The sequence below is a fragment of the Idiotropiscis lumnitzeri genome, chromosome 7 (assembly GCF_059441095.1).
Source record: "Idiotropiscis lumnitzeri isolate Australia: NSW breed Sydney's pygmy pipehorse chromosome 7, RoL_Ilum_1.0, whole genome shotgun sequence".
NCBI classification, from domain to species: Eukaryota; Metazoa; Chordata; class Actinopteri; order Syngnathiformes; family Syngnathidae; genus Idiotropiscis; species Idiotropiscis lumnitzeri.
This window is the reverse complement of record NC_142397.1, coordinates 8,802,511-8,815,851: the sequence shown is the minus strand read 5'-3', so window position 1 is coordinate 8,815,851 and position 13,341 is coordinate 8,802,511. Positions and strand designations below refer to the sequence as shown.

The following is a 13,341-nucleotide window of genomic DNA, read 5'->3' as shown; positions in this document are numbered from 1 at the left end:
AGAAATTGCGTGTGAAGGCGGAAAGGCTGGAATTTTTTTTGTGGAATGATTTTGAATGAGACTGAATGTTTTTGAATAATATTGAATGACTCTGAAATATTGAATGAGGTTGAATGAATTTGAATCATAGTGAATGAAATTGAATGACAGTGAATAATAGTGAATTCTATTGAATCATGAATGAAAGGGAAAAAATATTGAATAATGTTGTAAAATATTGAATAATGTCGAAAAATATTGAATAATGTTGAATTATAGTGAATGACATTGAATGAAAATGGGGAAAGGCAGTGATTAATTAAATTGAATGATATTAAATCAAAGTGAATAAAGTTGAATGATATTAAATCAAAGTGAATAATATGAAAACTGAATGACTTTAAATTATTTTAAATGAAAGTAAATAACATTGAACAACTGAATGATACTGAATGACATTGAATGATTTTGAATGACACTGAATGTTTTTGAAAAATACACCTGCTCGGTTGCTGAGTGGGGATAAACAAAGCCAGAACAGATGGTGGCATCAGTGCTGCGCTTTTGTCTATTCAGTGTGCAACAGATGTTCATTTAAGGTGTTAAAGATTTTTTTTCAGTGTGCAACAGATGTTCATTTAAGGTGTTAAAGATTTTTTTTTCAACGGCCAGTTTAAATGGAAACTTTGCATTAGCATACACAACAATAGATTGTTGTGTATTTAAATGTGAAATGTTGAATGTCCCAATCGAAATGAATGGGGTGAATTTGGGGTGAAAAATGTGAAATTGTGAATAATCTGAATAAGTGAATGACGTGAAAAATGGAAGCCCCCATCACATGAATATGTGGAACACGTTAAAAGTGGAATGAAGTGAATCGGTTGAATTATGTGGAAGTATTTAAGCGTAAAAAAAACAGGCAGAATAAGTTTAATATTAATAATAAAGAATCAGAATAACATATGCCTCCGCCTTCACACAATTATGTAAACAGTAGCGAGCCTATGTCATGTCATTATGCACACGCACACGCGCGCGTAGATAAGGTAGCGTGGCGTGTGACTATTGCCCTCTCTTAGTTAATCATTCAGTGGGTGAAGACGCAAAAAGTTATTGAAGAGCATTCCTGACAGTGACGGACTCTTCCCAGATGTCTCTGGACGCGGATCCGGAGGTCCGTCTCGGGTCGGGTGGCTTCGGCGCATGCGCGCTAGCCAGGATCAAGGAGGCGTTGACTTGGTGAGTCCGCCGGGCAATTGAGCGCATGTGACTTTGATCTGTGAGCGGGTTCTGGCGGCAGGCGTCTGGCTCGCACCCTGGCGCTGGGTCAGGTCCTGGCGGCGCTGGTGTGCGGTACGGCCGTATCGTCTCAGTATTTAAGCTCCGCCTTCCGCGTGGACGCGCCCATGCTGCAAAGCTTCCTGCACTACGCGCTCCTCGGCGCCACCTACACGCCAGCGCTGCTCTGCAGGACAGGTGACATGTTGTTGGAAATCGGCGGTAACAGCTGTCGTACAGTCTGATTCCAAATGATGCATTCACGTGCAACAAGAAGGAACGGTCGCTGATGCTCAGGCCTGTCTACCTTTTTGAATGGTCGAGGTCCCAGGAGTGTGTTCCAGATGGGTCGCAAGCGCTGGCTGCAGTACTTCTTGCTGGGTCTGGTGGACGTGGAGGCAAACTACAGCGTGGTCAAAGCCTACCAGTACACCACACTCACCAGCATACAGGTGGGACAAACCCGCAGCGACTCGGCACATTACGCATCTTACTGGGCACGTGTGGTTAATAGACAGGCAGATATTAGCACTTTTAAAATCGACAAAATCTTTGTTAATCGTCCGATTAATCGTTTTGTTTTAGCTTTTGGACTGCTTTGTGATCCCGGTGGTGATGTTTCTTTCCTGGTGGTTCCTGAAGACGCGGTACCGACCCGTCCACTTTGTGTCCGTCTGCATCTGTTTGCTGGGTGTGGGCGCCATGGTGGGGGCTGACCTACTGGCGGGCCGAGGCCAGGGCTCCAGTAAGATTACTACTTTCCTCAAACGAGTCTGCATCAATTCAAACAGCATGGAAACAACATGTACTGATGTTGCTATAAGGGTCTCTCTCACTCGAACAAAAGCATCTTACACATGTCCATAAACTCTCATGCACGCCAGAAAAACTATCAAACACAAACCCAAAACTCTAATTTAACCTGAAAAATTCTCACTCACCAAAATCAATCTTAAACTGTGCAAAAGTCATCTCACACAATCGAAAGGCTCACATTCTCAGAAAATCTCTCATGTGAAATAAAACTCACACACAACAAAATAAACTCTTACATAAATCAAATAACCCTCACACTTAGCCCCAAAAAACTGTCAAACACTCACACACGCACAAATGTAGTAAAAAAACTCAGTCCCAAAAAAAACAAACAAAAAAAAAACGCTGACGCACAACCAAATAAAAACTCTCACATTCATGCTAAAAAATAAAACTCACACACTCACCAAAACCTTCTCAACCAACCCATGCCTGTGCAAAACTGCAGTTTTTTTTCTGGACTTGTGCAGCCTCCAACATCCTACTTGGTGACGGCCTGGTGCTGCTCAGCGCTGCCCTTTACGGCATTTCCAACGTATGGCAGGAGAGCGCCGTCAAGAACCGAAGCCGTCTCGAGTTCCTAGGCATGCTGGGACTTTTTGCTCCCATCATAAGCGGCGTACAAATGTAAGATTACACCTAAATGTACCCGCTCGCATCTGTAAGAGGACATGTGTCGGAAGGTGTGTGCGTGGAAGTAAATGGTTGTCATGTGGAGGTCATTTGGCTATGAGATTGGCCGTTCTGGAAAATTCATCAAAGTTTTCATATCTGTGTGTTCAAACTATATGACTTTGGTTTGTGCTGATTAGGTTGGTCCTGGAGCTTCGGCAGGTGTCAGCCATCCAGTGGAGTTGGCAAGTGGGTCAGTGTCACATGACAACATTGTCACATGGCCTGTTTTTTTTGTTTTGTTTTTAATTTTTGAATATCCATTTTTGTTGTGGTCAGCGCTGCTGTTTGGGGCCTTCGCATGTTGCCTGTACAGCTTGTACAGCCTGATGCCCATCGTGATGAAGGAAAGCAGCGCCGCCGCCGTCAACCTGTCCATGCTCACCGCTGACATCTTCAGCATCTTCTGCGGGATCTTCATCTTTCACTACAACGTGAGTAGCGGGGGAGGCCGTGATGTAGAGGACGATGAAGATGGTGACGATGACAATTCATTGACAATGAAGATGACGATGACGATGAATTTGGAGATGATGACTTTGAATTGATGATGATTACCTAGACAAGGATGAATCTAGCGATCGGGATGACAACCTTGACGATGATGACTGAGATAATGATGAGGTTCTCCGAAAGCCTAACCATGACAATGATTATGGCTGTGATGACGAAGATGTCTCAGGTGGTAATGAAGGCGATAATGACGATGATGATGGCAATGTTGATGAAAACAATGAAGCTGACAAAGATGATGATGAAGATGAAGATGGTGACGATGATGATATGAATGATGATGATAATGATGAAGACGACGACGATGATGATTTCTCAGACAATTTTAGAGCTGCGTATTTTGGTTAAACAAAGCACATGGGGAAAAAAAAATGATGATGGTGGTAAAGGTGATGAAGATGATGATGATGAAGATGCCCGCCAGCATGTCACCGTGACCGTTTAATAAGTAACTCAAGAATTCAACCGGTGTCAACTCCACTCCTTCCACACCTAAACATGACTCTCTCATGACACTCTCACTCTGTTCTAACTCTTACTGGTTTGGCAAACAGGCTGACTTGACGCCTTACTTTGAAACCTTAACCCTGATTTAAAACCCAATTTGAAAGCCCAACCCTGTCTTGAAGCCGTGCTTTCAATCATGAAACCTTAACACTGATTTGAGACCCTAACCCTTTTTTAAAATGCTACTTTGAAACACGAACTCTTGTTTGAAACCGTACTTTGAAACTTGAAGCCCTAATTTGAAAACCCAACCCGAGCTTGAAAAATTCTACTTTAGAACTTGAAACCATAACATTTGTTTGAAACGCCAATCCTGGCTTGGGACCCTATTTTGAAACCATAACGAATTTTTAAAACCTTGCTTTGAAACCTTAATTTGAAACCCTAAAATAAATTTAAACCCAATCCCATATTTGAAACCGCCTGTCTTGAAATTCTGCTTTAAAACATGAATCCTTGTTTGAAAGCCTTACCCTGTTTGCTTCAGTTCTCAGGTTTGTACGTGGTGTCTCTGGTGGTTATCTTTGTTGGCTTCATCACCTTCAACGCCGTACCTACCCCAACCTCCTCCTTCTCCAGCTGTGAAAACAGTCGCCATGACAACACTGCACAACCATCCAAACAGGAAGTGGCGACGCAAGAGGAGCAGCACAAGAGCATTTATGTCGTTGACTGCACTCAACTGTGAATCCTCAAACGACTTTTTTTCTAGTGCTGTTAAATGATTACATTTTTTAAACTAATTTTTCACAAAAATCTACATAATTGATCGCGATTAATCGTGTTTTTCAATTACAATTTTTTTACAAAGCTTGAGTAAAATCTTAGGATTGTGGAAAAATATAAAAGTATATTTTCAGACTGTTCTAATAGCTTTCTTTCATTTTTGCAAATTATTTTGGATTTCTTTAATGAGCCCTCGAGCAAATTTTTAAAGTAAAACAAAAAGTATCTATCTAAAAGTCCGTCTTTGCCACGGTACCTCTCCTCTAAGTTTGACTGCACAGTAAGCAGAGGTCAGCACACACCACAAATTTTGGAATGTTTGAAACCCTAACCCTTTGAAACTCAAAATTTTCCTTTAAACCCTAATTTCAAACCCTAACCCTACTTAAAACCCGAAACCTATTTTGAAACCCTTACCCTACCTTGAAATCCTAGATCTACTTTGAAGTCCTAACTGTCCTTTGAAAGGTTATCCCTGCATTGAACCTCTCCTTCAAAACCCTAACCCTACTTTGAAACCCAACCCAATTTGAAACCCCTAGTATGAGCCCTCAGCCTGCTTTGAAACCCTACTTTGAAATTCTTAAAACCCCAACTTTGTCTTGAGACACTATTTGCCTCCTTCTCCTCTTTTTAAACCTTAACGGTGGCTTGGCTTGAATCCTTAAATTGAATCTGTAACAATTGCTTGAAAACCTATTGGGACACCTTACCCTAACTTTTCCTTCCAACCCTAATTTTGTAAAGATAGCACTGACTTATAAACCCTAACAATAGTCTTTTCCTATCCAGAAAAGGGTGTGATGTTTCAAGGATATGTACATTTCTTGAAAAACAACTTTAATCATACAAGATATTTCAATTGCAAGGGCTGAAGTAATTCAAAACTGAAGTACTCTTAATTTTAAACGAGAAGTACTGCATTCAACTTTTGTCAATGAGAAACATCTCTAAATGTTGATTTTTGTACTTTTCTTTCCTTTATTTTGGCGATTTTTTTCCATGTACAGTGATATTTCCTTCAACAAAAAATGAATATTTTTTTTATTGGCAGGACAGATGGCAAACAATTGGTCAAAATCACACTTGAGTTTATTCATGATTTCATTGACAGCAAGTTGACTTTTTACACTCAATCCATCAGAAAATCTGACACGAAGGTCAAATTTGATCGTGAAAAAAGGTGCTTAATTTCAAACATGACAAATTATTTGTCACCCGTCACATACAAATGACAAATATTTGATAATCAAAGTTTTAATGTCATGTGCTGTAACTTGTAAATTAAAACGGGAGAAAAAAAAGTTACAAAAACGTTTCAATTAAATGTTGAGAAGAAAAACGATTAAATGTTTCGATAATGTGACTAAGGCTACTTCTTGTTCTTCAGCAATCAAATAAAAACATTAAAAACACGCAAGTGGTGCAAATCATTCACGCTTTGAAGCACTAACCGAGAAAAACAAAAGACAATAAATCCTACCGTTAATCTGTGTGGTTATTTCTTTCGATTGGCATAAAGACAGGAAGTAAACAATCAAAAGTAGAAATCGCTTCATTAGGTACACCACCTAAAACAATCCAATACAAAAAAATATATATTAAGTAACAATATTCATTATCCTCATTACATATTGTGTAACAGACGGCTGTTACTAATATTTTTAGCTTAATTCTTGACATTTAGTTTGCATTCGTTCGAAATGGACGGTATACCTAATGAAGTGAACACCCCCTGAACTTATCAGGCTTTGCCAGTGACCGGATAGGCTGGGATGGTCAGAGACTCCAAAGACGAGCGCATCTCTGGAAGAAGTCCCTCCTTGTCACTGAAGAGAGATAAAAGAATTTTTTTTAAAAATCCATCACAAATCACAATCAGGACGGTTGAAGACATGCGTCATAGCGGTCATAGCGCCACTGGCACTCTAGAACAGACCCTGATACCGACCCAGGTACCGGTGAACATGTACTAATCAAAGTCGGGGGAGTGGTTCTAATTCTTGTACCAGACCCAAGCACTAACAACTGCACATAGTACTGATCCAAGTACTGAGAGAGGTCCTACTTCTGGGACCAACCTGAGAAATTATAGTTCCAACCCTGGCACTAAGTACAGTACCGATGATTGTACTGGGAGTTGCACTAATTCTAATAGCAACCAAGCAACTTGTCCTTGTACTGAGCTTACTAATGATTGTTGAATTGACATTTGTAATAATTCTGGTGCTGACCCAGTTACAGGGCTTGGTTCTGATTGTAGAATAACCCAAGAGAGTGCTTTGAGTAGTTGCTTTGTTTGAGGCTTGTAATGTTGCCTGGCGCGATGGCGCCACCTACCTGACGATGGAGGCTCTGCGGGTGACGCTCAGACGTCTCAGCATTGTCACCACCAGGGTGGACACCAGCGCAGTGCAAATGGCCGCCAGGGTCAAGAGAACAAAGAAGGCTAAACAAAACCATGAGGAAGAACAAATGTATCATCAGTATTGTTGATACAATTATTACAGTGCAGGATTTTATCTGTAAAGACTTGGGCTTTGGAGCTGGACGGTTAACGATTCCATCATTATCTGAGTCGCATCTCCTCTTAAGGGTCGCAGATGGACTGGAGCCTATCCCAGCTATCTTTGGGCAGCAGGCGGCGGACACCCTGAACTGGTTGCCAGGTCTTGGGAGCGAAACTGATGTGTGTACGTGTGTGGGGGTGTGTGTGTGTGTGTGATGACCTACCTGCGGTCCAGCGACTGCGTGATTTGTCCCGACCCGCAAAGGAACCTGATAAAAACAACAACAATGGGAGAACATTAGACACCATAAGAGGCAAAGTACCATCCAAGTAACAACTCGGGTATTAAATATAGTACCAAACCAAGCACTGACCCGAATATCGACAAAGGAATCAAATATATCATGGACCTTCATATTAATAGTGTTAAATCTAGAGCTAACATTGGTACTTTTCCTAGTACTGATAATCGTACGGGTCCCAATACCGACCTAGTTCCAAAACGTATCCCAATACTAGTACTGACCAAGGGATTGATTCGAGTACCAATCCTGGCACCGATCCTCGTACAGAGGACCGTGGAGAAAGTGAAAATAAAAGTATGTGATTACCGTCTGCAGCGCCGCTGCATCGGGTCTGACACTCCTCAGCGCTGCTGTATCGGTTTTTGTTGCCACCGCAACCTCCGTAGATGAATGATTGACAGCTGTCTGTGGCCGGGTCGTAGTAGAACCTGGGGAAGGCGGCGCGGCAAAGCCCCGGGTCGGGAGATGAAAAACATTCTTCTTCTGTAACTGAAAAAATATGTATACAGTATGACAAGAGAATCAAAGAATACAATACAACTTTATTTACATAGAGATCAAAGTTGAAAGAGTCAGAGCGTACTCCATACCTGAGGGCGCGTCAGATGGTAAAAGCTTCTTGGGGGCGGGAATAACGCTCACTGTAGGACACCACACACACGCACACATGTAGTAATTATTCAAACAATACAACAACACTCGTTCTCGACAGATATGAATCTTGATATGATTGCTATTACAGAAGCTCACTGAGCTTTTTAGCAAACAATAAATCGGATTGAATTACTACATCCCAGGTACGACATCTCGTAGTGACGCTTGAACTAAATCCATCACTGACCATTACACTAAATCTGGTTGTGGTGCTGAAGGAGCTTTGAGAGTGGCGTAGTACTGTGGTAGCGATTTGATGGTAGTATTGTTACCGAGGCACGCATCCAAGCAGCTCTTTTTGCTCATGTAGTTGTTCTTGTTGCCGTTGCAGCCTCCGTAGATGAAGGCCTTGCATTCGCCCTGCTGGCTGTCATAGTACCAGTGACGAAACGCCGCCCGGCACGGACCCACCATCGGCTCTGCCTCACAACGCTCTGATTGGCCCACAGCGAGTCAAAGTCAATCAAGTGAATTGATACGCCAACAATGTAAAATAAATTTAATCACTGTCCAACTTGTTCTTTATCTGAGAGAAAAAAAAAATATCGTACCAGAATATTCCTCAGCCGAGATCACTATGAGAGAGAGAGAGAGATTTATATGCCATGTGCCACATTACACTAACCTTGTGCTTCATGAGTACATAAATCATGAAAATATATCAATCTCTCAGTATTGAGGCGACCAGTCACTCACGCTTTACCTTTAGCCTCAATTTCGTCATCGTCTTCATCCCCAATGTCGACATCGTACATCCTCAGTACACCTGCAAAGACAAAACACTGACAACTGATCCTGGTACGTGACAAAGTATTGATAGCTGCACGAAATCTAGTACCAATCCTGGTACTGATCCGAGTACTACATACTACCACGAGTATCAATAGATATAATAGGGTTTCACTATGGATTAGTAAGGTCCAAATTAGTGGTAAGCCAGTTCATCCGTGAAGTAAAACATAAACTTTGTGGGTAATTGAGTTTCATGGCTCACCCGTCGTGTTAGTGTTAGCAACAGAGTCCAATAAATGCATTTCACAACATTAATTAATACGATGTGAATCTCTACTTTCCTAACAGCTAATGCCCGATGGAATTTAAACAGAGACAAGAATGTCCGGGATGGAAAAAATAAATAATAATCATAATAAAATAAAAAAAATAAAAAAATCCACTCGAATTCGTGAACTGAAAATCAAATCAAATCGGGGCTTGAGTGTCAAGTCAAGTCCATTGTTTTTTGTGTAGCCCTTAATCACAGAAAAGTCTCAAAGGGCTTCACATACCCCCAATCGACATCCCCTGATCTTAATGCCCAGGAGGGCAAGGAAAAACTTAAAACCCCATTAGGGGAAAAGTGAGAAACCTTGAGAAGGGACCACAGATGGGGGAATCCCGCTTCCAGGATAATCAGACTGCAATGGATGCCAAGTGGGCAACATTTAACACATATAATAAGGTTATACAATGTGAGTTGAAATAATGTCAATCATTACATTCTTACTAAATACAATACCAGTCAACTCTTAACAAAATGCTATCCCGCTATTAGCATAGCCTCCCCGCAACACCACGTAGCATGTTGTATACTCGGAAATATTTACTTAGATCGGTGACGGACGCCCTTCGAAAAGATTTCGCTGAACCCTCATGTGCCGCTGCTGTCGACTCTTTTGGAAGAACTGAACCTGAGGACAAAACCAGAGACAACAATCTGAATTTTCTTGGACAACCAACGTCATGTGCTCCTTGAAGTTGATTTGAAGCTTAGCTTTTAGCCGTTTGTGCTGTGTACCTGCGCAATTGTTGACCTCAGAGCATGACGAGTGAAGTGCTACATGTTAATGTGTACCTTCAAAAAGGATATCAGCTGCTGAGATTGTTAACAAATGACTTCATACCAAGTGTCATTTAAGGCTCTGTGGCGTAATGGATAGCGCATTGGACTTCTAGTCATGCTGAAGCAGATATTCAAAGGTTGTGGGTTCGAGTCCCACCAGAGTCAACTTTTTTTTTTTCTTTTTTTTTTTTTTACACATCTAAACACGTGTTTTTCTTGTATTTCTTGCAGATGACAGAAACTCTAAATCCTGCTGGGTGCAACTTTTAAAAGGTCACCTGTGACTCCACTACAAGTGGCCTCGCAGTCCTCACGGCTGTCAAAGTTGTTGCCGTTGCCCTCGCATCCGCCGTACACGAAGCTGCGGCACGTCTGGTTGACAACGTCGTAGTAGAACTTGGGGAAGGCGGCGCGACAGGATCCGACCTGCATGGGCTGCAGACAGGGATCTGAAACAAGAATCCACAGTCAGTGATCAAGTCAAACATGCGACTCGTTTACTTGAGGATCACGTGAAGCGCATAACCTCTGACAGCCTAATTAACAAACACACAAAAATATCATTCCAAAGTGCTAACATCAGCCGAATAATCGGTCAGGCCCTGGTTTACATTGCTTCTTTCTGTGCTCACATGGTGCGGACGGACACCCGCACTGTCAGAAAACAGAAAAACAAGCACAGAAATAATTCCACGAAGGAGACATCTCACCTCAATTCTTTTATTTGCGCTCAGATCAGCTTTGTTTCTGTTTTCAGGTGCCGTTTTGCGAGCTAAAGAACCAGACTGACTGGTCTGGCAGGCTCACACATTGTCGAGAATGACAAATATGTTCCCGAACGATTGTGTGAGGACAAAAATAAATAAATCGACATGAGTAAGATGAAACATGCGATCATGATGACACACACGCACACACGTAAACACCCATGCACGCACAGACACACAGAAAACACGACAGTGTTCCAAAAAGGAAAGTTTTTAAAGTTTTACCTCTTTGGCGCCATTGAACTCATTAATTGATTGCCTTTGTTGTCCAGCTGCAAGCAGATATGTACTGGTGGAAGTACACAAAAACCTTTTCTTACCGCCACCAAGGAAGTTATTGCATGTTGTCGATCTTGTTTTTAGTGAGGGGAATTACAGTACAGTACATAGAATAACCACACTCGTTGTGACAACAATCTAGTATTGTTTCTTTAACATACGTTAGAAATGTTCTACCATTTTATTTAATTTGTCTGTGTATAAAAATCCAGAAATTACGGTCTGATACAAGAGGAGTAATCAAAATTAAGATTGTTGAGTGTTGAGGGAGGTAAATTAAATGTGATTCTGGTTAAGCAATAGCTTTTACATTCATTAAACCACTTAATTTAGCACACCAGTAATCAAGTGGGAGCTGAAATTGTTTATTTGTCTAATTACAAAATTACTAGATAGACTTAAACATTAAATAAATTGTTAAATGAACAAACATATTGACTATATGCCATTTATAAATGTAAAATATGGCTCAAAATGAAGGGTGTAAGTTGTTATAACTTAGTAAATGCGAAATGTGAATATTAGTGGATGTGGACGTACTGTACTTATACAAAATACAAGAACAAACGTCTTTACTTAAGTTAAAAAAACAACAGTCCGAAATTTACTCAAGTACAAAAGTAAAAACAAATGCCAATCTACGTTTTGATCAATTGGCGCAAAAAAAAAAAACTCTTTGCGAACGCTTTTCTATCTACTTAAACGAAGTAGCCGGACGTCGAAGTATTTGTACTTCGTTACTTCCGAGCACTGCTCTTTAAAGTAGAGAAATTAATGTCAACATTCTAATGGTTGAGCCTTACTTGTGTTGTTGATTTTGGAGGCTTGCGAAGCCTCCGCAAGTGGGACAGCGAGCAGGAGCTCACCTTCGCTCTTATTTCGCGAAAGTTCCGCGTTCCCAACAAGCGGCACAGCCAACAGCGGCTCTTTCCATCCGACCACCTGATACTGGGAACTGGGCTTCAGCTCACACGCGTCTTGACTGCGGCACTTCACCAGCAGGCACTGAACCGGGCCATCCGCCGGGTAGCCCAGCAGAGCCATCTGGCAACGGCGGTCAGAGCAGCATTCCTCCCGGCAACGGGCCGGGTCGGTGGTACCGAACTGGCGCAGGTGTTCAGCTCCGCCGCCGAAGGACGGGGCTTGCCAGTAATTGTCTGGTAACGACTTCCAGTCGCAGGAAACAACCAGGCCGACGCAGAGAAGCCACACAGCACACCCGAGGGGTGCACGCTTCATATTCATATTCTTATTTTATGCTAAGCTTAAAAATAAATCACCCGAAAGCAGACGAAAAGAAAGCTCGTGGCGAGCGGATTCACTTCCTCCTTCTTTATGTCGCAGTAGATCCAACCTGACTCACAGGTGAGGCGGTTGTGGCTGTTGGGCACGCCCACAGAAACTATGTGACGTGTTCCAAACAAAATCACTTTCATTGATTTTTAAAAAAATGCATTCTATGTAGCATGCATTTATTTACAACGTGAACGGGAACAAATAAACGTTGCGACGGCTGTTAAGTCGCCATTTTATTGTTAATATTCAAATTTCAATTGAAACTTAAAATGGACGGCCCCCAGCACGTACCACGTGATGTGTCTAACCCAATTAGTGAAGAGTATTTCCCATCATGAAAAAAGGCATTACATTACATAATACTGGTAAATTAGGAATAGAAACACTGTAAAACTAATATCATGACTGTATATGTTCAATTGTGAAAAAAATGATTATAGTAAGTATTCAGCAATGATTTTGTGGGTAAAATTAAATATGAGTATGTCTTTTTATTTCCTAAAATAATCAGATAATAAATGCTATTCAAGAATCATTAAGTACAACGTTTATCCAATCATGTTCAGTTTAATTCGATTCGAAAATAACTTACACGTCATTCAAATTTGCCAATACAGTCGAAAGGTTGAAAACAGACAAAAGAAATAGCAATCAGACGTTCCAGTTCAGTTACATCGTCATAAACAATTTTTACATGTTACCTAATAATAATATTTAAGTAAATTTTTACATGTTGATATGTTGAAAAACTTCAAATAAACACATTAAGGTATCTGCCAACATTCCTTTTACCTGCCTTTTTCTCTACATATTTCAGAGACATTCTAACTTTTATTGACTTATTGAGTTAATCAGTGAGTTAAAGGATGTGTGCATTTTTAGGATTGAGCCTACAGGTGCCGCTGTTGCTACTTTTTCTAGATGTTTTTAAAGCGAAAACACATAAATTGAAACAGGCACTAGGACCTAGCGAGCATGATTTTATGCTGCTTTAACGTATACTCGTCAATTAGAATATCTAGTGTGAAGTTAGTTATTCTGTATCGTTAGTTAGTTGGTTATTAGTTTGTATATGATTTATTTTAAAGGGAATTTGTGAAACAAGAAAATCCCGTCGTTGCCAGCATCGAAAGTCAAAGAGAGCACCAATAGTTTCCCAGATTCCTACAGCATTTGAAGGCACCGTCAGTCACCGCG

At 41.1% G+C, this 13,341-nt stretch overlaps 2 protein-coding genes and 1 non-coding gene across 3 annotated transcripts; 2 read left to right on the top strand and 1 right to left on the bottom strand.

Annotated features, from left to right (window-relative positions):
- Positions 1-1,102: 1,102 nt before the first annotated feature.
- On the top strand, positions 1,103-5,971 carry LOC148333416 (queuine/queuosine transporter SLC35F2-like). Its single transcript, XM_088300565.1, has 8 exons — positions 1,103-1,221; positions 1,283-1,458; positions 1,585-1,712; positions 1,846-2,005; positions 2,547-2,703; positions 2,889-2,941; positions 3,028-3,182; positions 4,256-5,971. The coding sequence occupies exons 1-8, from the start codon at positions 1,133-1,135 to the stop codon at positions 4,454-4,456; spliced, it is 1,119 nt and encodes a 372-aa protein (XP_088156691.1). The 5' UTR covers positions 1,103-1,132; the 3' UTR covers positions 4,457-5,971.
- spint2 (serine peptidase inhibitor, Kunitz type, 2) lies at positions 5,571-12,223 on the bottom strand. Its single transcript, XM_088300564.1, has 11 exons — positions 11,652-12,223; positions 10,081-10,251; positions 9,567-9,650; positions 8,666-8,728; positions 8,514-8,537; positions 8,235-8,396; positions 7,899-7,949; positions 7,615-7,797; positions 7,228-7,272; positions 6,835-6,943; positions 5,571-6,323 (listed from the first exon to the last, which is right to left on the bottom strand). Exons 1-11 carry the CDS (start codon positions 12,091-12,093, stop codon positions 6,239-6,241), a joined length of 1,419 nt encoding a protein of 472 aa, XP_088156690.1. The 5' UTR covers positions 12,094-12,223; the 3' UTR covers positions 5,571-6,238.
- trnar-ucu (transfer RNA arginine (anticodon UCU)) lies at positions 9,878-9,967 on the top strand. Its single transcript is given in 2 exon segments — positions 9,878-9,914; positions 9,932-9,967. It is a non-coding gene; the product is annotated as a tRNA-Arg (tRNA).
- Positions 12,224-13,341: the final 1,118 nt, after the last annotated feature.